This window comes from Ictalurus punctatus, chromosome 11, assembly GCF_001660625.3.
Source record: "Ictalurus punctatus breed USDA103 chromosome 11, Coco_2.0, whole genome shotgun sequence".
NCBI lineage: Eukaryota > Metazoa > Chordata > Actinopteri > Siluriformes > Ictaluridae > Ictalurus > Ictalurus punctatus.
Genome location: NC_030426.2, coordinates 7,998,599 through 8,020,098, shown reverse-complemented (window position 1 = coordinate 8,020,098; position 21,500 = coordinate 7,998,599). Strand labels below are relative to the sequence as shown.

Here is a 21,500-nt window from a genome sequence, read left to right as displayed (position 1 = left end):
ATGCAGGAAGTGCAACGCTTTTTTTTTTTACGACAGATTGCGTTGTTTATGGGTATTGTAGTCCAATCGGCACAGCGTGTCACAGCGCTCCGCCTCCATAAAAACTACAGCTTGCCGAGTTGCAGTTATCCGGTGCCCAGTTGCATCAGCTTATGAAGCTATAAAAGCCTGTTGACTTGAACGTTTTATGTTTCGCTTTAGAAGTCTTCCGAGTTATTAAAGCGTGGAGTCCTTGCTGACGGCTGGAGAACCGGAGACTGGTTGAGATGAAGCTGTTTGTGAGTGAAGGCAGTCCGCAGTGTGTGAAGGTGCTGGCGGCGCGCGAGCACACCGGACAGCAGTGTGACGTGCAGCTGCTCGGCCACGAGGGTGAGAAAGTCCTTTAATGTTACTTTCTGTAATAATAATAATAATAATAATAAAATGAGCACACGTTGAAAAGGTTCAAAAGACACATTTTGTAGCTGGAGTAGTTTCCGGATGGTTTATAAGTTGTTAATAATAGCAGCAGGACTTTTGTATAGAAATCTGAAAGTGAGAATGAGAGAGTGTTTATTCTGACAGCTGAGCTGTGTTTAAGTGAATTATCAGCTGTGTAATTGTATTAAACGAGTAAACAACCAACCAATACATACATTAATTAATATTTGTATGGTGTAAGTCTGGTCCTGAGGGACGATATTTGGCTCTGCCCTGTATCTATGGTGCAGAAACCCAGGGGATGGGGCAAGTGTTTGTGTGTTTGTACAGTCTGAATCCTCCTTAATCTCCAATTCTAACAAGTCAAACCTTTTAAGCATTCTTTTGTTCTCTGTTTTGTTTTACTCACATTCCATGTAACTTGTGACCTGAACGGATGGAGGGGTTAAGAATAATAATAGAAGACCTTTTTACATGACTCTCTTTGTTTTTGCTCTGGCTGAAATCCAGTCAGCTGCTTGTTGCTATGCAGTTTCACTTTTAACACTGCTGACCACACTGGCACTAAATGAAGCTGTTCAATGACATTAAATTGCTCCTTTTTTGGGGGGGGGGGGTTAGTTTGTTTATGAATCAAAATGTTGGTCAGGTTTCCTGAGGTACTGATAGTGCCCAAGGACATGGTAAATTATCTATCATAATAAATTACCACCTGCTGTTTGATACTACTTAGCCATAAAAGGCGTGCCGTGCCGTTCTGCCACAATAGGAAGCTGATTCATGCTTTTGTCTATTTGCCAGACTGAGAAAGTATGTTTGTTCATGTTACTTTCTCTTTCATTTGCATCTCACTCACTCACTCACTCACTCACTCACTCACAAATGTATAAAAGACATCTTATTTTCTAGCTGATGTGTTTCTGTTCCATAAAATTAATCTACGCTTTTTATTTCTGTAACACTCTGAAAATGTGAATAATGGCGTGTGATGCTTCTGAAAGCTGTTTAAGTTCATACGGAATTATCACGGATGTTTCAAAGTTCTGTCTCTCATTTTTTTTATTGATTTTATTTTTTTGTCTTTCTGTGCGAAGTTAAGCTGAGCACTGACTGCAATCATTGGCAGCAATCTCAGACATGAGGGATAAAGGTTAAGTGTTTGGTGTCTAAAAACAAAACCAAAAGTATTTTTCTCAATTCCTGTTTTCCAGTTCAGTGTTATCGAAAGAGAAGTACAACAGAGAATTAGTAGAGAGGCCGAGTATGCTTGATACGAAGCGCCAGAATGCAGTACAGATGTAATGATATATTTTGAGAGTTATGACCTAGACGTGGCTCAGATAGTCGGTGATGAAATGACCGGCTCAGTGGTGCTGAAGATCACATCTTGATTATAGAGATTAATATGCTGGATATACACTGACTGGTCATTTAATCAAGTCCACATACAGTACAGGACCATATCCCATTGATCCTAAGTTGGTGCTTTTCTTTTAATGATTGAGGTAGAAGAGGATGTACAGGTGTGCTTCAGTAATTGTAAACCTACAGAATGGACCATTATTCCAGGTCTATGTGATAAATATCCAGTGAATATATTTACTATGTGCGTGTGTGTTTCCAGAACGGGTGGTGTCCTTCCTGAGTCGCCCAGTCCTGCCTGCTGCACTGTTACCCAGCGGCAAGCAACTTTTCAGTGCTAATGCCATCTGCCAGTGAGTATTTCCTAATACAACTCTTAATTTCCGCCCTGTTGATTTCTGTGGAGGTCTTAAATGTCTGAATCTCCACAGATATCTGTTCGAGGTTGGTGGGAAAGAGATCACCGATACTAGCAGGCAGTTATTGGAATGGGAAGCAACAGAATTGCAGGTCTGGATCTGCTGCCATGGAGCAATGATTGTATTGACTGTTACCTTAAAATCTTAGGGTTGGCTATTGTATTGAAAAAAATGCTTGAAGAGATTTTCCTGATAAATGGTTGCCTTCTTTAGCTTGTCTGTTGTTTACATGCAAGTCAATGAACAAAAATAACACAAGATAAACTGTTTCACTTTCACTATTGGTCACCAAGCAGGTTTACAGGAATCTCTCTGCTGGTTTCTTGTAAACCCAAGATGGTAGTGTGTAGGGAAAACTGAGATTGCATAATGTATAACCAAATGAGGAACCAGATTAAACAGGGGAAGCTAAGAGGGTGTGGTATTAAGACATTAAGCTCGTGATCATTTCTAGTATGACCCTTGAGTCATACAGAGCAATGGCCAAGAATCTGTACTTTGGAAATATACCAGAGATTTATAGAGTCCACTGCAGTCTTCTGAAGTGATTTATTGCAGCAGGAAAGTAAATTATAGAAATAAGGAGGATACAAGTGATGCTGCGGGGGGGTGGGGGGGGGGGGGCTGTAAACACAACATTTATTTTTTTATATATATATATATGTGTGTGTATGTGTATATGTGTGTGTGTGTGTGTGTGTATAATATTCTTTTGATGTCCCCCCCCCCAAAAAAAAAAAAGAATTTGGGTAAATATAAGCAAGGGTGATTTAATTTATTTATTTATTTATTTATTCATTCATTCATTTATTTATTTATTTTTTTTAATTTATTCCCCCCCATCCCCCCCCTTCTCCACCCCCTCAGAAATATTTCACTGGTGTAGTTTTTGTGCTGCTTAAAAGAGTTTTTTGAAGTCCCCTTTATTTATTTATTTTTAAAAAATGTATAAACATTGGAGGCGGTCTTCTGTGACCAAAAAAGAAAAAAAACAAAAAAAACATTGACTGTGCTTTTTGAGAACTGCAGCTTTCCTATATTGCGCTCACTTCCCTTACATTATACGCAACACATGAGCTGTGAGTTGAGCTGAAAAATGCCTAGTGTGAAAGCAGACTAAGATAACAGCACTCCAGGCTGAAATCTAGTCAGCTGCTTGTTGCTATGCAGTTTCACTTTTATAATGTGTGACACCACTGACTGTGCACCGAATCTTTTTTTTTAAATGAATCAGAAAAGTTGCTCATTTGTTCTTGAGGTACTGGGAGTGCCTCACAATTTACACAAAAAAGTACATTGTGATATTATTACAATAAATAGTGTTGCCATAGATGTAACATAATTCATCCTCTTATCATTATACAAATGAATAGTACTTGCCAGGATGCTTTGACTGTAAAGTGCTAAATATCAGTTGATTTTTAACTTGGCTAAGTAGACTTGGTATTAAAATATTGCACGTTGTGCAAAAACGTACCTTTTGACAACCTAAAATGTTTAAATCATTATAGAATTGTGGTATTGACGTTTGTTGTATGGTGTGTGTGTAGCCTGTGCTGCTTCAGGCCCTCCATGTGGCAGTGATTCAGGGGAAGAGCAGCGAGGCTGGCACACTGCTGAAAAAACCTCTGAGCTGGCTGGAGCAGTATCTGAGTGGAAAATCCACTCAGTTCCTAACTGCTGTAAGTATTTAAACATTAACCTAGCAGAGCTGGGTGCATCATTTAGGATCATTTTGGACAGATCCAGCACTGACCTTGTAGTCTACATAACATTGTTTTGTTTAAGGACGCATGCATCTATGCAAATGTATTAACATTCATCAGCCAGACACTTCTGTGCTCCGGTTACTGCTGACCAAACTTAGTTCTGCTGTCACTGTGAAACAAAACACTCGCAAGGTTTACAAAAACTTATATATGTACATTATATAAGCATGTGTGTGTGCACGCATATTTAAAGCATCTACTAAAAATCAAGTAGTCCTAGAGTGCAAGTGAGAGAGCACGGTACACATTTCAAATGCATAATTGATATTCTGTCTTTTAATTTGTGCCACTATTGTGTTTAATAATTTTTTGCCTCCTTTTTTTTCCTCCTTACTTTGGACAGTAAGGTACTGTCAAAAGTAATACTGACCTCTCTATTCTACCAAATGCAAGCTATTTCACCAGGCGTACTTGTCTGTTTCAGGACACAGTCGAAGTGGCAGACATCGTCTTGTGGGCTGCACTGTACCCCGTTCTGTCTAACCCGGCTTTGGAAGCTGGTGAGAAAAGCAGCTCTTAACTATTAATGTGTGTGTGTGTGTGTGTGTGTGTGTGTGTGTGTTATATACTAAAGTATTTATCTTTTTTGATGGCTATTTTTCTCTGGTTTCAGGTGAGCTGCGTTCTGTTCGAGGTTGGTTTGACCGTGTAGGTCAGCTCCCAGCATGCACCAAAGCAGTGCAGAAAATTCTGCCAGGCAAAGATCTTAACGCTCTGAAGAATTTCCTTCAGAAGCAACCAGCTCCACACTCACAGCGAAGAGAGAACCTGCCCAATGAGGTATACTATCTTCTTTCATTGGGTGCAAAAAAAAGAGGGAAAAGTGAAATTAATAAAAGGGGAGGAGGTGGGGGAAGAGAATGGGACCCTGACTGTGAGCATGTTGTCTTTTAGACTGATGATGCTGAGCATGTGATTACTGAGGAGGAGATTGAGGTAGCTGCTCAGGCTTGGAGTAAAGGACTGGCAGAGTGTCATGATATCATGGAACGGCAACACCCTATGTAAGCTTGTAATCCTCTAACATACACACATAGAGTGGAAGATTACATTCTTGAGTAATGTGTGATTGAGGGGCAGAATCACCTGAAAACATGTTTACTGGGTTGAAAGATGAGTTTCTTCGCAAATTTTGACGTCTTTCTGTTTTTAAACCAATATGACATACTGTGTCTTGGCAGATTGAAGCCCAAGAACTTTACCTTCAGTCAGCTCCACGATTACTGGCTTATTATTATTATTATTATTATTATTATTATTATTATTATAAATTCACTTTTTAATTAAACTTTCGATTTCTTTCATATTTTCAGTGTGTATAGGCTAATTGATCAGAAACATATGATTTCTGGGTTGTTGCGTTTTTTTTAACCAATGCGGTCAATATTTCTGGAGTTGACTGTAGCTGGCCAACTTGGTGAACAACCTTCAGTTTTATATTATTATTTGTGCAATGAAAGCAGCAACAACAACTTAGAACTTAGAATACAGGCAAATGTATCTAATAAAGGCAAATTAATTTGCTATTTCTCATTATCTGATTATTATAAAACCAGTACAATATTATTAAGCAGGTTTCTTATATTTGTACTAATTTCAAGCATTAAATTACACCATTCTACTGGCAGATCATTTTGCTGCTTTTATTTCTAGAAAGAAGTGATGAAGATTTAATAATCTTACTTGGTTATTATATAATAAATAAAAGGAGAAATCTTGGATGGGTTTGTCTTTTATTAAACGTATTTAGACTTTTGCATGGATGGCTTCTATAATGTCCTGTAATCGTTTAGTCAAATTTTAATAATCCAAACATGTGTTTTAGATCGCTGCCGGTGTGCAACTCATGCATTTCTGCAACTCTGGTCTCCTGAATGTTGCTGTAACGTGTCGATGGGATGTTTATAATGTGGTGTTGTATGTGATTTTTACTCAGCTTGCCTAAGGAAGGGAAGCGTAATGTGCTGGTCACCAGTGCACTGCCGTATGTCAACAACGTGCCTCACCTTGGAAACATCATCGGTTGCGTGCTCAGTGCTGATGTATTCTCCAGGTAACACATCCCTCTGCTCTTCCTCCTTCTCCTAAATTTATATTGCATGCTTAATTTCAACTAATGGAGAAACATAATAAGCAGCAGAATTTGCTCGCATTAAAACAGCCTTGTGTAGCCACCTTCATAGTGAATGGTCTGCACTTATATATTTTTTTTTAACCTTGGTGGTTCCAAAGTGCTTTACACTGTCTCAATCATGTATTTACACACACACACACACACACACTCACAGCAATGGTTGCAGAGCTGCCATGCAAGGCACTGACTTGCCATTTGGAGCAACTCGGTGTTTAGTGTCTTATCCGAGGACACTTCGGCATGTGGGTCGGGAATCGAACCACCAACTCTAAGATTAGTGGACAACCCGCTGATCTCTCTCTCTCTCTCTGTCTCTGTCTCTGTGTGTGTGTGTGTGTGTGTCACATCCTGTCTCTCACTGCAGATACGGCCGTTTGCGTGGCTGGAACTTGCTGTATCTGTGCGGGACAGACGAGTATGGCACTGCAACCGAGAACAAGGCTCTCGAGGAGGGTCTAACTCCGCAGGAGATATGCGACAAATACTTTGTTGTCCACGACGCCATCTACAAGTGGTTCCAGATCGACTTTGACTTTTTTGGCCGCACCACCACTCCACAACAGACAGAGTAAGACGATGAAATGCGTGTGTGAGATAAGGAAGGGTTTTAGAAGTGGTGAACAACCTGAATTAAGAGTGTTCTGGGGGGTATTCGGAGCGGCGTTACAGTTCTCCTGACCTGTGATGTTAAAAAAACAAAAAAAACAGTGAGTTACCAAATTCCTTAAGAGATTAAGAGAAATGCTATTAAGAGATTAATTTTAAAACTTGAGCTCACTTTTTGCTTATACAAAAAGTATATTGCTCTTTCTCTTGCTCTTCCTCTCAGAATTTCGCAGAATATTTTCTTTCGTTTACTCGAGCGTGGATTTCTGAACGAGGACACGGTGGAGCAGCTGCGCTGTGAGAAGTGCCAGCGCTTCCTAGCTGACCGCTTTGTGGAGGGTGGGTGTCCTCACTGCGCATATCCTGAGGCCAGAGGAGACCAGTGTGATAAGTGCAGCCGACTCATTAACGCTGTAGAGCTCAAGGTACAATTATACAACCTGTTTCATTAGCACCTCTAGATAACGAATGGTAATCTTAGTTAGACTCCTTTAAAGTGTATGTTACTGAATGCATCAGTAAGTTACAGCTGCGTTCCAGTTCGCATGTACTTTGTATGAAGATGAAACTGCTTGTTCTCATTTCAAACTTGGATTATAACCGTAACGTTTTTTTTTTTGTGACCTCCCCAAAGAATCCTCAGTGTAAGGTGTGTGGAGAGACTCCTGTGATTCGCAGCTCTAAGCACTTGTTCCTCGACCTGCCCAAGGTAACCACTATGTATTTAGTTTTAAAATAAACATGTGTATGTATTCTTGACAGACACTGACTGTGCATTTATTAGCTGGAAGGTGAGTTGGAGAAGTGGCTGGAGCAGTCTTTAAATACTGGCGACTGGACAGCTAACGCTAGGCAAATCACCCGCTCATGGATAAGAGATGGTCTGAAGCCACGCTGCATCACACGAGATCTGAAGTGGGGGACACCTGTACCACTCCCAGATTATAGTGAGAAGGTAAAAAGTGCTTTACAGGGTCACAAATGGTTGGATTTTATTTTGTGGTCTCCAGACCCCTGACTCACCTGCCGGTGTCCTTCTTTCTATAAAGGTCTTTTATGTCTGGTTCGACGCCCCCATTGGCTACCTCTCCATAACTGCCAACTACACCAGTGAATGGGAGAAATGGTGGAAGAACCCGCAACAGGTGACAAATCTCAACCCCTCAAGCACCCTTATATCCATCCCAAATCCCACATGGGAATGGGAAATGATTATTTCTGCAATGAGAATATGCTAGCATGGAGATGAAGAATTATAATGAAATAAATGATTTGAGACCGTTCTCTCATTTGGTCCTGTTTTGATTGCAGAAATAAGGCGTAGATCACTTGATACATGTTCACTCAGTTGTTCGTTTCTGTGTACGTGCCTTAAGGTGTGAAATAGTCATTTATATATGAAAAACCATTATTGGATTAGCCTTTAAGGTTAAAAAGGGAACTTTATTTATTGGAATGGCACATGATCATTAATCTCTGAGTCGCTTAACAGCTTGTTCAAATGAATATCTATCAATTTGGTTTTTGGTTTTATACAGATGGTTTGTTGTGTAATAAACAACAAAAAAACACAAATTCCTTATAAAAAAATCCTCCATTATTATTTTTTTTAAGCAATTTTCTTTTTTTTTCTTTTTTTTTTTTTTTTTTTTCTTTTTTACCAACCCCCCCCCCCCCCCCCCACACTTTCCAGTTATATACATGTGCAGATGCAAAACAGATGCAATTAACTATATACAGACACAATCCAGATGTCTTTATTGAATTTTAAAAAATGGCTATAATAATGGCTTTAATTTGATTAAGGATATGTAAACAGCAGACCTATATAATCTGACCGGTACTGCAGTCAGATAATGATCAGATTATTGGTGTGCATGGAAAACCAGTTGGTTTCAATTTCATTTAGTGTGTCTCTCACTTGTCCTGCAGGTGGAGCTGTACAACTTCATGGCAAAAGACAATGTTCCATTCCACAGTGTAGTTTTCCCCTGCTCTCTGCTCGGGGCACAGGACAACTACACACTCGTCAACCATCTCGTCGCTACAGGTGATGCACAACAACTTGCCTGAAACCCGTTCAGCTGATTTTGTTCTAATAAATGGATACGAGGTGAAATTGGGTGTGTAATAAAGGAATAAGCCATGAGAGATCGTGCATCACAGTGATTTATCACGAATAAGAGTGTTCTTAGACACAACATGAAACATGGTTATATAAATGATATTCGCAATAAACAATTCTTCTGCTGTGAAATGTAGTGTTAACGGTAAGCTTTGTTTGCTGAGCAACATAACAAGCAAAGATGAGGACTTTAAATGGGTAGTGTTTTCTGTAGAACAGTGGTTTAAGTGAAATGCTTTTATCTGGTGCGGTAATAATGAATATATTGTGATTTTTATAACCGTTCCAGACATTATTCAGCCAATCAGATTTTAGCTTCAAAACTGTCCGTTTAAGAACGATACATTTTATTGGAATGATGAGAGCTAAATCAGTGGCTTGGTTTTAGAAGTAAGAGGAACGGAGTTCAGCAGGTCAAGCTGGATTACTTCAGAGGTTTGAGTTGGAAAATGTTAAATTCGTTTCCTTTATTTATTCACCCGTAGAATATTTGAACTATGAGGACACAAAGTTCTCAAAGAGCCGTGGTGTGGGAGTGTTTGGAGACATGGCTAAAGACACGGGCATTCCATCTGATGTTTGGCGGTTCTACCTTACCTACGTGAGACCTGAGAGCCAAGACTCCTCCTTCTCTTGGGCTGACCTGGCTCTGAAGAACAACTCCGAGCTGCTCAATAACCTGGGCAATTTTATCAACAGGTATATAGACCTCACACATTTCCACTTTATTTCCACTAATGTTCTGCTTAAATAAACGTACAAACGGGCCACACGCTCGTCTACACTGATAAACATCTAGACACGATTACCGAGGGCCACGTTGCACACTCTTCTGCACAGCTCAGTAAATACACAGGATTTGTTTTGACCTGCAGTTTCCTTCTCTCCGTCTCTTAGGGCAGGCATGTTTGTGAGTAAGTTCTTTAATAGCTGTGTGCCGGAGATTGTTCTGCAGGATGAAGACAAGCGTCTCATTGCTCAGGTGTCCTGGGAGCTCAAGCAGTACATCCAGTTGCTGGACAAAGTCAGGTCAGAAATGTGTTTAGTTTATGAAGGCTTTAGTTTCTTTTGTTTTTCTCTCATGATTTGTGTATTTCATTTTAATTTGCATGAAGTTTATTTTAAAATACTGTTTTATACTTTTCTAAAAGACTATCATTAAATTTATTACAATAATATATTGTTCTGGTTAAACACAGCTCTAGGACAATTCTCATTTCTGCACAACACTCCATTCCATACAGTTTTATTGACTGCTTAACAACACAATTTAAGGAACAAGACACAAATTACCTGCTCATTGCTGTGAAACTAACAATTGGACAAACCAAAACCGCACCTAGAATCACATTATTTTGGACCTTGTTATTGAACCATGATTAATACTTTATCTGTACAAGTGTTGGTTAGTCTAGCTCAGTATTTAATGAAGCACAAAGCTTTGATAACTTCAGGTTTAATGAATGCAAATGTAATTTGAAAACCTTTTGGTTCATCTTTAGAGTATTTAATGACTATAATTAAGATTATAAAATGTCTTTCATTATAGTATACTATAGTATGATATTTTTATCATTATAGTATGATTTCCATGGACATGCCTTTTGGCAGTTTTTATTTATTTATTCTTATTGTTTTGTGTGATACAGATGCAAATGCATTATTTAGATTTTAATTATTGCTGTTGTAAGCTTTCTGGTTCAGAAAATCTGTTTGTTTTTTTTTTGTTGTTTTTTTCCTTTTCTTTTCCACTCCTAAAAGTACAGTAGTTTTGAGACTTGCATCTTTTTGTTTAGAGAAAAGTACAATTGAGAAACTTCAGGAATGCATGTGTTTAAAAAAGAAAAAAAAAAAAGATTTTTTTGTTTTTTTGGGTCAGGATTCGCGATGCCCTGAAGTGCATTCTCAACATCTCTCGTCACGGCAACCAGTATATTCAGAGCAGCGAACCCTGGAAGAAGATTAAAGGAGGAGATGAGGACAGGCAAGTAAATGTGAATAAGTGTCAATATGACTATAGTCTGAGTCACTTGGTGAATATGCATGGGTTCTTCTCAGATACAATTCAATACAAAACACCTTTTTAAAACAGAGGATGTTTAGAAACCATTTTAACCACCACTTCCAATTAATAAAACAAAGATTCTGTATATTCTGTAAAGAAACTTGTTTTTGACAACAGAACGGCTCTGAGGTGGTAACGTTTGTGTATGTTCTGTAGGAAACGTGCAGGCACAGTAACTGGTTTGTCTGTGAATGTGGCGTGTCTCCTGTCGGCCATGTTGGAGCCGTACATGCCCACAGTCAGTCAGACCATCCGTACCCAGCTGAAAGCTCCAGATAATTGTGCCTTTGCCATGCTGGGTGCTGAGGGATGTTTCCTCCGCAGCCTCCCAACCGGCCACCAAATCGGCACGGTAATTATTCCATAATAAATGTGTAACTACGGCAGCTTTGTATCAAACTGTTACTTTTTGATTAAATCCAGACTGAATTTTGTTGCTTATTATTATTATTATTATTATTATTATTATTATTATTATTATTCAGTTTGATTCTTTATTCCATTTTATTTTTCCGCTGTCAGGTCAGCCCTCTGTTCCAGAAGCTGGAGCCTGAGCAAATTGAGATCCTGAGGAAGAAATTTGGAGGACAACAGGTTTGTAAACACGTGCCACCGATTTGGTTTAAAATCAAAAACAAATCATTTTGATATTTTTATTTATTTATTTTATGATGATGATTATTATTATTATTATTATTATTATTATTATTATTATTATTACTAATAATAATAATAATAATTATTATTATTATTTATTATTATTATTATTATTATTATTATATTTTTTTTTTTATTTATTTATTTATTTTTTTGAGGTCAAACATTAACGGTTTGATGAAGCATGACACAGTGACCAGTTTATAAGTTGGATGAACCTTCAATCCAGATTACAATACAGCCGAAACACATAATATTTACTTTTACTTATCCTCCGTTTTGAAAAATTCAGGGCTAGACCTCGAGCGGCCACGTTCCAGTCAGAGCTAATGTAGTCTTTGTCCTGTGTTTTCTTACTTGAACCTTCTTTTCAGCCGGAGGAGGAGAGCCCTACGGGAAAGGTAGATCTGAGTGAAAGCATTGCATGCTTTTGTGCCCTTGCACTGCCACCTCCACTGATGCCTTAAGTTTGATCTGATCTAGCATCCTCAGATCAGATCAAAGCTCACTACTGCCCATCACTCTGATGTTTTAGTTTAGTGGGTTTTTTTTGTGTGTGTGTCTATAAGAGATGTATACAAAACGGGAGTTCAGTTCAGAATTGTTTTCCTGTGGGAATGCTGGAAAAGACTTATTTATTTTTAAGCAAACTGCTGTCTGTGCTCTTAATCTTTTTCACTAGAATAAGAGGGTAGACTGGTAATTTCACTGCACCAATGAGCACTAATGTTTTTAAAAATGTCTGTATGTTTGTGGATTTTATTTGTTTGTTTATTTATTTATTTACATTACTAATTGTTTGGATTTGTGATTGTTTTACACTAACGTTTATTTGTATTTATATTGTCCAACATTAACATGAATTTCAGTTTTATTTAATATTGAAGTACAATTCGATTAATTAATTCAGTACACTAGAATTATACTAAATAAAATGCATTAAGAATATGCATTACTGATGTTTGTTTAAATGTTCAAAAGCAACCGGCTCCCCGCACACACACGCACGCACACGCGCATCTACACTATCTTAAATATGACTCGACTCTTACTCTGAGCATGATGTTTTTTTTGTATTTTTTTTTGTTTTGTTTTTTTTTTTAGACTGAAGACACTGAGCATGTGATCACACCGAAGGAGATTGAGGTAGCTGCTCAGGCTTGGAGTAAAGGATTGGCAGAGTGTCATGATATTATAGAAAGGAAACACCCTATGTAAGGTTATAATCCTCTCCAACATGCACACACAGAGTGGAAGATTACATTCCCACTATTGAGTAATATCATCTCACGAGTTCGCAGCTTTGAACGTAGCAGCAGACTTTAAGTGGCTTTTGTAAGGTCATGCAACTATTTTAATCATAACAGTCCAAGCACATTTATTTATTTATTTATTTATTTTTTTAAGATTGCTGTCGAATATAAATCACCTTCAAGTCATCAACTTTGATTTTAAAACTCGCATTTTAAAAACCACTTTCATTGACCAAAGTGCAGTACAGCAGTACCTTAAAATGAAGGTATATTGAGAATTTTTCAGCTGGAAATTTTATCTTGAAGATCTAAGAATATTAGGAAACTGCTCAAAGGCAAACCAATTCAGTTAAGATAAAAAAAAATAATAATAAAAAAGAGAAATAATTAAGCGATGTAATAAAATGGAAGTAATGAGAAGGTTGAAGAATAAAAGGTGGTAGTTCAAAGGACTGAAGGAAAGGAAACAAAGAATAAAAAGGACCCTCCAGTCAGCCTAATTCGAAAGCCAGAGTAAAGAGTTGACCCTTTTTAGACTAGACTTGAACAGAGAGTGAGCCTATGCAGCTCTCTAAATGGACAAATAGAATCATCAGAACCAAAGAGTACGAGTTCAGTTCCAACATTGTTATGTTGGGGATGTTAGCCATCCGACATTTTATATCCTCTAGACAGCCAAGCAAGGAATGTTCATTTCATTGCCAGGTTTTAGTGGGAGGTAAAGCTGTGCATCACAAGCATAACAATCAAAGGAGATATTGTGCCGCTGAAAAATGGAACCTAAAGGCAGCATGCAGAAAAGCCCAACGTTCATGCAGAGCTTGTGTATTCCTGCAAATCTGGTCTCCTGAATGTTGCTGTAACGTGTCGATGGGATGTTTATAATGTGGTGTTGTATGTGATTTTTACTCAGCTTGCCTAAGGAAGGGAAGCGTAATGTGCTGGTCACCAGTGCACTGCCGTATGTCAACAACGTGCCTCACCTTGGAAACATCATCGGTTGCGTGCTCAGTGCTGATGTATTCTCCAGGTAACACATCCCTCTGCTCTTCCTCCTTCTCCTAAATTTATATTACATGCTTAATTTTCTTAATTTACTAATGGAAAACATACTAGGCAGATGTTTTCTAGCTTAAATTCTTTTATTAAGGCTTTGTTTGAATCACATGCAAGAGTAAAGCTAGTCCTCCATCTCCCATTTAGAAGTGATTAGTTGTACACATGCAACTAAAAATCTGTGTTTTTATCAACGTGTTTTCAGTTGTGTTTAATCGTTTATTGAACTATCGTGTCTCACATCCTGTCTCTCACTGCAGATACGGCCGTTTGCGTGGCTGGAATTTGCTGTATCTGTGCGGGACAGACGAGTATGGCACCGCAACCGAGAACAAGGCTCTCGAGGAGGGTCTAACTCCGCAGGAGATATGCGACAAATACTTTGTTGTCCACGACGCCATCTACAAGTGGTTCCAGATCGACTTTGACTTTTTTGGCCGCACCACCACTCCACAACAGACAGAGTAAGACGATGAAATGCGTGTGTGAGATAAGGAAGGGTTTTAGAAATGGTGAACATGTTGAATTAAGAGTGTATTTATGGGGGGTATTCGGAGCGACACGACATGATTACACAGTTCTCCTGACCTGTAATGTTACATGAGCAGAAGTTTAAAAGATTCAGTAACAGGCTTCACTTGATTCAGAAGCACAGTATGTTGGCTGTCTCTGTCCCAGATTAATAGTTATTGTCCGGTATTGAAGCTCTAATTAAAAGTTGACTAGGTTAAACCTTAATTGAGACTAAAAGCAAATAAGAAAAACAGTGTGTTATCAAATTCCTATGAAGTACTATTAAGAGGTTAATTTTAAATCTTGAGCTCACTTTTTGCTTATACATAGTTACTCTCTCTTGCTCTTCCTCTCAGAATTTCGCAGAATATTTTCTTTCGTTTACTCGAGCGTGGATTTCTGAACGAGGACACGGTGGAGCAGCTGCGCTGTGAGAAGTGCCAGCGCTTCCTAGCTGACCGCTTTGTGGAGGGTGGGTGTCCTCACTGCGCATATCCTGAAGCCAGAGGAGACCAGTGTGATAAGTGCAGCCGACTCATTAACGCTGTAGAGCTCAAGGTACAATTATACAACCTGTTTCATTAGCACCTCTAGATAACGAATGGTAATCTTAGTTAGACTCCTTTTAAAGTGTATGTTACTGAATGCATCAGTAAGTTACAGCTGCGTTCCAGTTCGCATGTACTTTGTATGAAGATGAAACTGCTTGTTCTCATTTCAAACTTGGATTATAACCGTAACTTTTTTTTTGTGACCTCCCCAAAGAATCCTCAGTGTAAGTTGTGTGGAGAGACTCCTGTGATTCGCAGCTCTAAGCACTTGTTCCTCGACCTGCCCAAGGTAACCACTATGTACTTAGTTTTAAAATAAACATGTGTATGTATTCTTGACAGACACTGACTGTGCATTTATTAGCTGGAAGGTGAGTTGGAGAAGTGGCTGGAGCAGTCTTTAAATACTGGCGACTGGACAGCTAACGCTAGGCAAATCACCCGCTCATGGATAAGAGATGGTCTGAAGCCACGCTGCATCACACGAGATCTGAAGTGGGGGACACCTGTACCACTCCCAGATTATAGTGAGAAGGTAAAAAGCGCTTTACAGGGTCACAAATGGTTGGATTTTATTTTGTGGTCTCCAGACCCCTGACTCACCTGCCGGTGTCCTTCTTTCTATAAAGGTCTTTTATGTCTGGTTCGACGCCCCCATTGGCTACCTCTCCATAACTGCCAACTACACCAGTGAATGGGAGAAATGGTGGAAGAACCCGCAACAGGTGACAAATCTCAACCCCTCAAGCACCCTTATATCCATCCCAAATCCCACATGGTTTCCTGTTCCCTATGTGTTCATCACATAACACCCCTGTCTAGTAGCTGAGAACAACCAACAGACACAGGAAAACATATTTCAGATATATAAAAGTACATTTTGCTCTTTCCCAAAACATTGAAGGAAGAAGAGTAAAATTTATGCTAGGTCTACAACGGTTGTTTCTTTGTTCTAGTGATGGGCAATACTACTCTATACCACGACAAGTGTACTAGAGCTGATATTTTAAAAATTCTTCTTGTTTATTTGAAATATTAAATGAAACTGGCTATTTCTACAATGAGAATATACAAGCATGGAGATCAGTGAATGTTAAATGAATAACTTGAGACCGTTCTGTTTTTTTATTCTGTTTAATAGCAGAATTAAGGGATGGATCACTCAATGCATGTTTACCCAGTTTGTTTTTTTGTGTGCCTGCCTGTGTGTGAAAAATTTGTGGAAAAACTAGTGTAGAACTTTCATACATTAAAGATTGGTTAAGTTTAGCCTTGTTCAGGTTCATAAACGAATGTGTCTACATGTAAGTAGGGCAGTTTAGATAAAGAGAGGGAGATAAATATGATTTAATGAAGTGTTTTTATGCCGTATATGTAAAGTTCTTTATTTTAAAGTAGTTACTGAAATCGCAAATTATTATATATATATATATATATATATATATATATATATATATATATATATATTTATATTTATATATATATTTATATGTTACATTTTATTTTAAAAATAAAATGTATATAAACAAAAAGTAATTGCGTCGCTCTCACTTGTCCTGCAGGTGGAGCTGTACAACTTCATGGCAAAAGACAATGTTCCATTCCACAGTGTAGTTTTCCCCTGCTCTCTGCTCGGGGCACAGGACAACTACACACTCGTCAACCATCTCGTCGCTACAGGTGATGCACAACAACTTGCCTGAAACCCGTTCAGCTGATTTTGTTCTAATAAATGGATACGAGGTGAAATTGGGTGTGTAATAAAGCAATAAGCCATGAGAGATCGTGCATCACAGTGATTTATCACGAATAAGAGTGTTCTTAGACACAACATGAAACATGGTTATATAAATGATATTCGCAATAAACAATTCTTCTGCTGTGAAATGTAGTGTTAACGGTAAGCTTTGTTTGCTGAGCAACATAACAAGCAAAGATGAGGACTTTAAATGGGGTAGTGTTTTCTGTAGAACAGTGGTTTAAGTGAAATGCTTTTATCTGGTGCAGTAATAATGAATATATTGTGATTTTTATAACCGTTCCAGACATTATTCAGCCAATCAGATTTTAGCTTCAAAACTGTCCGTTTAAGAACGATACATTTTATTGGAATGATGAGAGCTAAATCAGTGGCTTGGTTTTAGAAGTAAGAGGAACGGAGTTCAGCAGGTCAAGCTGGATTACTTCAGAGGTTTGAGTTGGAAAATGTTAAATTTGTTTCCTTTATTTATTCACCCGTAGAATATTTGAACTATGAGGACACAAAGTTCTCAAAGAGCCGTGGTGTGGGAGTGTTTGGAGACATGGCTAAAGACACGGGCATTCCATCTGATGTTTGGCGGTTCTACCTTACCTACGTGAGACCTGAGAGCCAAGACTCCTCCTTCTCTTGGGCTGACCTGGCTCTGAAGAACAACTCCGAGCTGCTCAATAACCTGGGCAATTTTATCAACAGGTATATAGACCTCACACATTTCCACTTTATTTCCACTAATGTTCTGCTTAAATAAACGTACAAACGGGCCACACGCTCATCTACACTGATAAACATCTAGACACGATTACCGAGGGCCACGTTGCACACTCTTCTGCACAGCTCAGTAAATACACAGGATTTGTTTTGACCTGCTGTTTCCTTCTCTCCGTCTCTTAGGGCAGGCATGTTTGTGAGTAAGTTCTTTAATAGCTGTGTGCCGGAGATTGTTCTGCAGGATGAAGACAAGCGTCTCATTGCTCAGGTGTCCTGGGAGCTCAAGCAGTACATCCAGTTGCTGGACAAAGTCAGGTCAGAAATGTGTTTAGTTTATGAAGGCTTTAGTTTCTTTTGTTTTTCTCTCATGATTTTACAAATTAAAATGAATTATACATGAAGTTTATTTTAAAATACTGTTTTATATGTCTAAAAGACTAACAATAAAACTATTACAATAATATATATTGTTTTGGCTAAAGACCTCTCAAGGACACTTCTTATTTCTGCACAACACTCCATTCCATACAGTTTTATTGACTGCTTAACAACACAATTTAAGGAACAAGACACATTAAAGTAATATTTAAGTGATCATATGCTATTTAGATATGTAAAAATAAAAAAAATCTTATAATTTAGATGATAAGAATTGTTTACTAAATAAATATTTTTTTATTGCATATAATTGTACAAATATATTTTACTGGTGTAATATAGCTGTAACATACATATGGCTAGTGTTCAGTAATTTAGTTATGATTTTATTCAGAAAATCAGTTTTTCTAAAATCACTATCTTTTTAGGCTTATGCATCTTGTGGTTTACTAGAACATTAACTACAAAAGGTCAAGGCTGAAAAATAAATGTAAAAGATTTTGCGAGCTACAAATTAAAATGTATGCATGTCTGGTGATGTATCTTTTTTTAAATTATTTTTTTATTTATTCATTCATTTTTAATTTTATTGCTTTTATAAAAAAATTTGGGGGGGTCAGGATTCGTGATGCCCTGAAGTCCATTCTCAACATCTCTCGTCACGGCAACCAGTATATTCAGAGCAGCGAACCCTGGAAGAAGATTAAAGGAGATGATGAGGACAGGCAAGTAAATGTGAATAAGTGTCAATATGACTATAGTCTGAGTCACTTGGTGAATATGCATGGGTTCTTCTCAGATACAATTCAATACAAAACACCTTTTTAAAACAGAGGATGTTTAGAAACCATTTTAACCACCACTTCCAATTAATAAAACAAAGATTCTGTATATTCTGTAAAGAAACTTGTTTTTGACAACAGAACGGCTCTGAGGTGGTAACGTTTGTGTATGTTCTGTAGGAAACGTGCAGGCACAGTAACTGGTTTGTCTGTGAATGTGGCGTGTCTCCTGTCGGCCATGTTGGAGCCGTACATGCCCACAGTCAGTCAGACCATCCGTACCCAGCTGAAAGCTCCAGATAATTGTGCCTTTGCCATGCTGGGTGCTGAGGGATGTTTCCTCCGCAGCCTCCCAACCGGCCACCAAATCGGCACGGTAATTATCCCATAATAAATGTGTAACTACGGCAGCTTTGTATCAAACTGTTACTTTTTGATTAAATCCAGACTGAATTTTGTTTGTTATTATTATTATTATTATTATTATTATTATTCGGTTTGATTCTTTATTCCATTTTATTTTTCCGCTGTCAGGTCAGCCCTCTGTTCCAGAAGCTGGAGCCTGAGCAAATTGAGATCCTGAGGAAGAAATTTGGAGGACAACAGGTTTGTTGATAAATTAATTTTTTTTTTTTTTATTATTATTCTTTTGAGGTCAGACATAATTAACAGTCTGGTTTGATGAAGCATGACACAGTGACCGGTTCATAACTTGGTTGAGGTGTCGGGATATTACATCATTCAAGAGTGAAATAACAAGCTCCAATCACACCTGTTGCAACATTTTTCGAAATGCGAGATGCGGACGATATTTTAAGCCCCATTCAGGAATTGCTGCACTATCAAGAAAGCCTTCAATCCAGATTACAATACATCGAAACACATATTTACTTTTACTTATCCTCCGTTTTGAAAAATTCAGGGCTAGACCTCGAGTGGCCCCGTTCCAGTCAGAGCTAATGTAGTCTTTGTCCTGTGTTTTCTTACTTGAACCTTCTTTTCAGCCGGAGGAGGAGAGCCCTACGGGAAAGGTAGATCTGAGTGAAAGCATTGCATGCTTTTGTGCCCTTGCACTGCCACCTCCACTGATGCCTTAAGTTTGATCTGATCTAGCATCCTCAGATCAGATCAAAGCTCACTACTGCCCATCACTCTGATGTTTTAGTTTAGTGTTTTGTTTATTTGTCTTTTTTGTTTTTGTCTGTTTTTCGTTTGGCTTCATTTTTTCAGTTCAGAATTGTTTGCCTGTGGGCATGCTGGAGCAAAAAAAAAAAAAAAAAGTTAATAGAAACTATTTTTATTTTATTTTTTAAAAAACAAACTGCCGTCTGTGCAGTGTGGCCTCTTTCACTAGAATAAGAGGGTGGACTGTGAATTTCACCGCACCAATGAGCAAAATGTCTGCATGTTTGTGGATTACTTTAAATGACTAGTTGTATGGATTTGTCAAATTATAGTGTTTCCTTGTACTTATTTAATTGGTTAACAGTTTCAGCCTTGAGTCAATTACTATTCCAGTACGATATAATTAATATTAAAGTATATTGCACAATTGATTGTTTAAATGTTAATTAAATAATAAACACCTGCATTAATAAATATTTCCTCTATGCGTGATTTAAAATTAAGTCCACACCGAGCAATATAAACGAATGTCAAAATGAATTGGTGATTAATTTGCAGAATTTATGTCGGGATTAGTGACGCAGAGAGGCCTGACTTCAGTTAATTTTCAGCATTTATTAACACCGGCAATTTAATTTATATGGTTGTATATTTAATCCCATTTACTGCAAGTCTGATTGCATTAGCTTTGCTTGCGGCGTATTAACGCTGAAATGTTGTGTCGATGTCCACTAATACCGTTAGTAAGGGAACTTTTAACATAGTGCTATATTGCCAATCGTTTTAAAGTATTAAAAAAAAATGTTAGTTTTTAAATTACATTTTCATACCTCAATAAAAGCATGGTTAAGTTATTTCTTTTCTCTGGCAGGGTCCCAGTGATAAGAGCACAGCGGAGACCAAGCCTCCCACTGCCGCAGCACCTACTGCTAGTGTAAGTGCAGCCGATCCTGAGAAAGCCAAACAGCTGGCTGCTACTGATCATTTGTCTTTTTGATAGTGTTCTCACAATTATGTACGATGCATACAAAGTGTTTACAACGTATTGTATTCATAATATGTACTGTATAAGTAATAACTGCATGGTTGGACATTGTGCCGTTGATTTTCCTGAAGTCTATTATTTAGACTTGTTTAACGATTGTGGTATTATTAGTCTTGATACTCTATTAGTTTATATTTCTAACAGTTCATATATGCTTCTTTCCCCTCAGCAAGGAAAGAAGTGATGAGAGAGAGAGAAGAGGAAGCGTGAGTACGAGTGAGGATACCATCTTTTGGGTGTACCAGAAGGAGATATCTAGTGCAGGGATATATACATATTATCTTTTTTCTTTTGTTTTCTTCTAAAAGGATCATTGTGAATGAAAAATATATCTGTAACCAGCTTGACATGACTGCAGCCAAGACAGCCAAAATGCAACCACTGTACAACAATTAATAAAAACACTTTAATGTAGTAAGGCAGTACTTTGTCTGTAGAGCAATTGTTGTTTAATCCAGTAGAAGGTTTATAGATCTTGGTCTGAATATGCATTTATTATCCGATTTATTATTATTTTTTTTCCTCTTTGAATTGTTCACATTCCTTGCATTACTAATCAAATTCACTTATTAAATAAACACATTTGTTCAAAATTCATTTTTTGTTCAGGTTTATTATTAAATGTATACAATACAGTAAGTAAAGACAAAAAGGGAAATTCTAACGCATTTGACTATACAAATACAGCAATTTAGCATGCATATTTTACTTTACACAATACTAGTGTGAATAATGATTATATATAATGACCGATTACATAGGCAGATACG

General features: G+C 37.8%; 1 protein-coding gene across 3 annotated transcripts; it reads left to right on the top strand.

Annotated features, from left to right (window-relative positions):
* Positions 1–116: 116 nt before the first annotated feature.
* Positions 117–21,327, top strand: mars1 (methionyl-tRNA synthetase 1). Of its 3 annotated transcripts, XM_053683791.1 has the most exons (36): positions 117–369; positions 2,045–2,135; positions 2,214–2,292; positions 3,752–3,883; positions 4,395–4,470; positions 4,584–4,750; positions 4,865–4,974; positions 5,907–6,023; positions 6,469–6,672; positions 6,934–7,135; positions 7,345–7,419; positions 7,495–7,665; positions 7,760–7,855; positions 8,643–8,760; positions 9,321–9,534; positions 9,733–9,864; positions 10,715–10,819; positions 11,057–11,252; positions 11,423–11,494; positions 11,932–11,958; positions 12,662–12,771; positions 13,724–13,840; positions 14,127–14,330; positions 14,736–14,937; positions 15,145–15,219; positions 15,295–15,465; positions 15,560–15,655; positions 16,493–16,610; positions 17,172–17,385; positions 17,584–17,715; positions 18,399–18,503; positions 18,741–18,936; positions 19,095–19,166; positions 19,565–19,591; positions 20,557–20,619; positions 20,900–21,327. In XM_053683791.1, exons 1-36 carry the CDS (start codon positions 267–269, stop codon positions 20,912–20,914), a joined length of 4,404 nt encoding a protein of 1,467 aa, XP_053539766.1. In that variant the 5' UTR covers positions 117–266; the 3' UTR covers positions 20,915–21,327. The 3 variants fall into 3 exon arrangements, with proteins under 3 accessions (XP_053539766.1, XP_053539768.1, XP_053539767.1); XM_053683793.1 differs by lacking the exon at positions 11,932–11,958; XM_053683792.1 differs by lacking the exon at positions 19,565–19,591.
* The last annotated feature ends 173 nt before the right edge of the window (positions 21,328–21,500 follow it).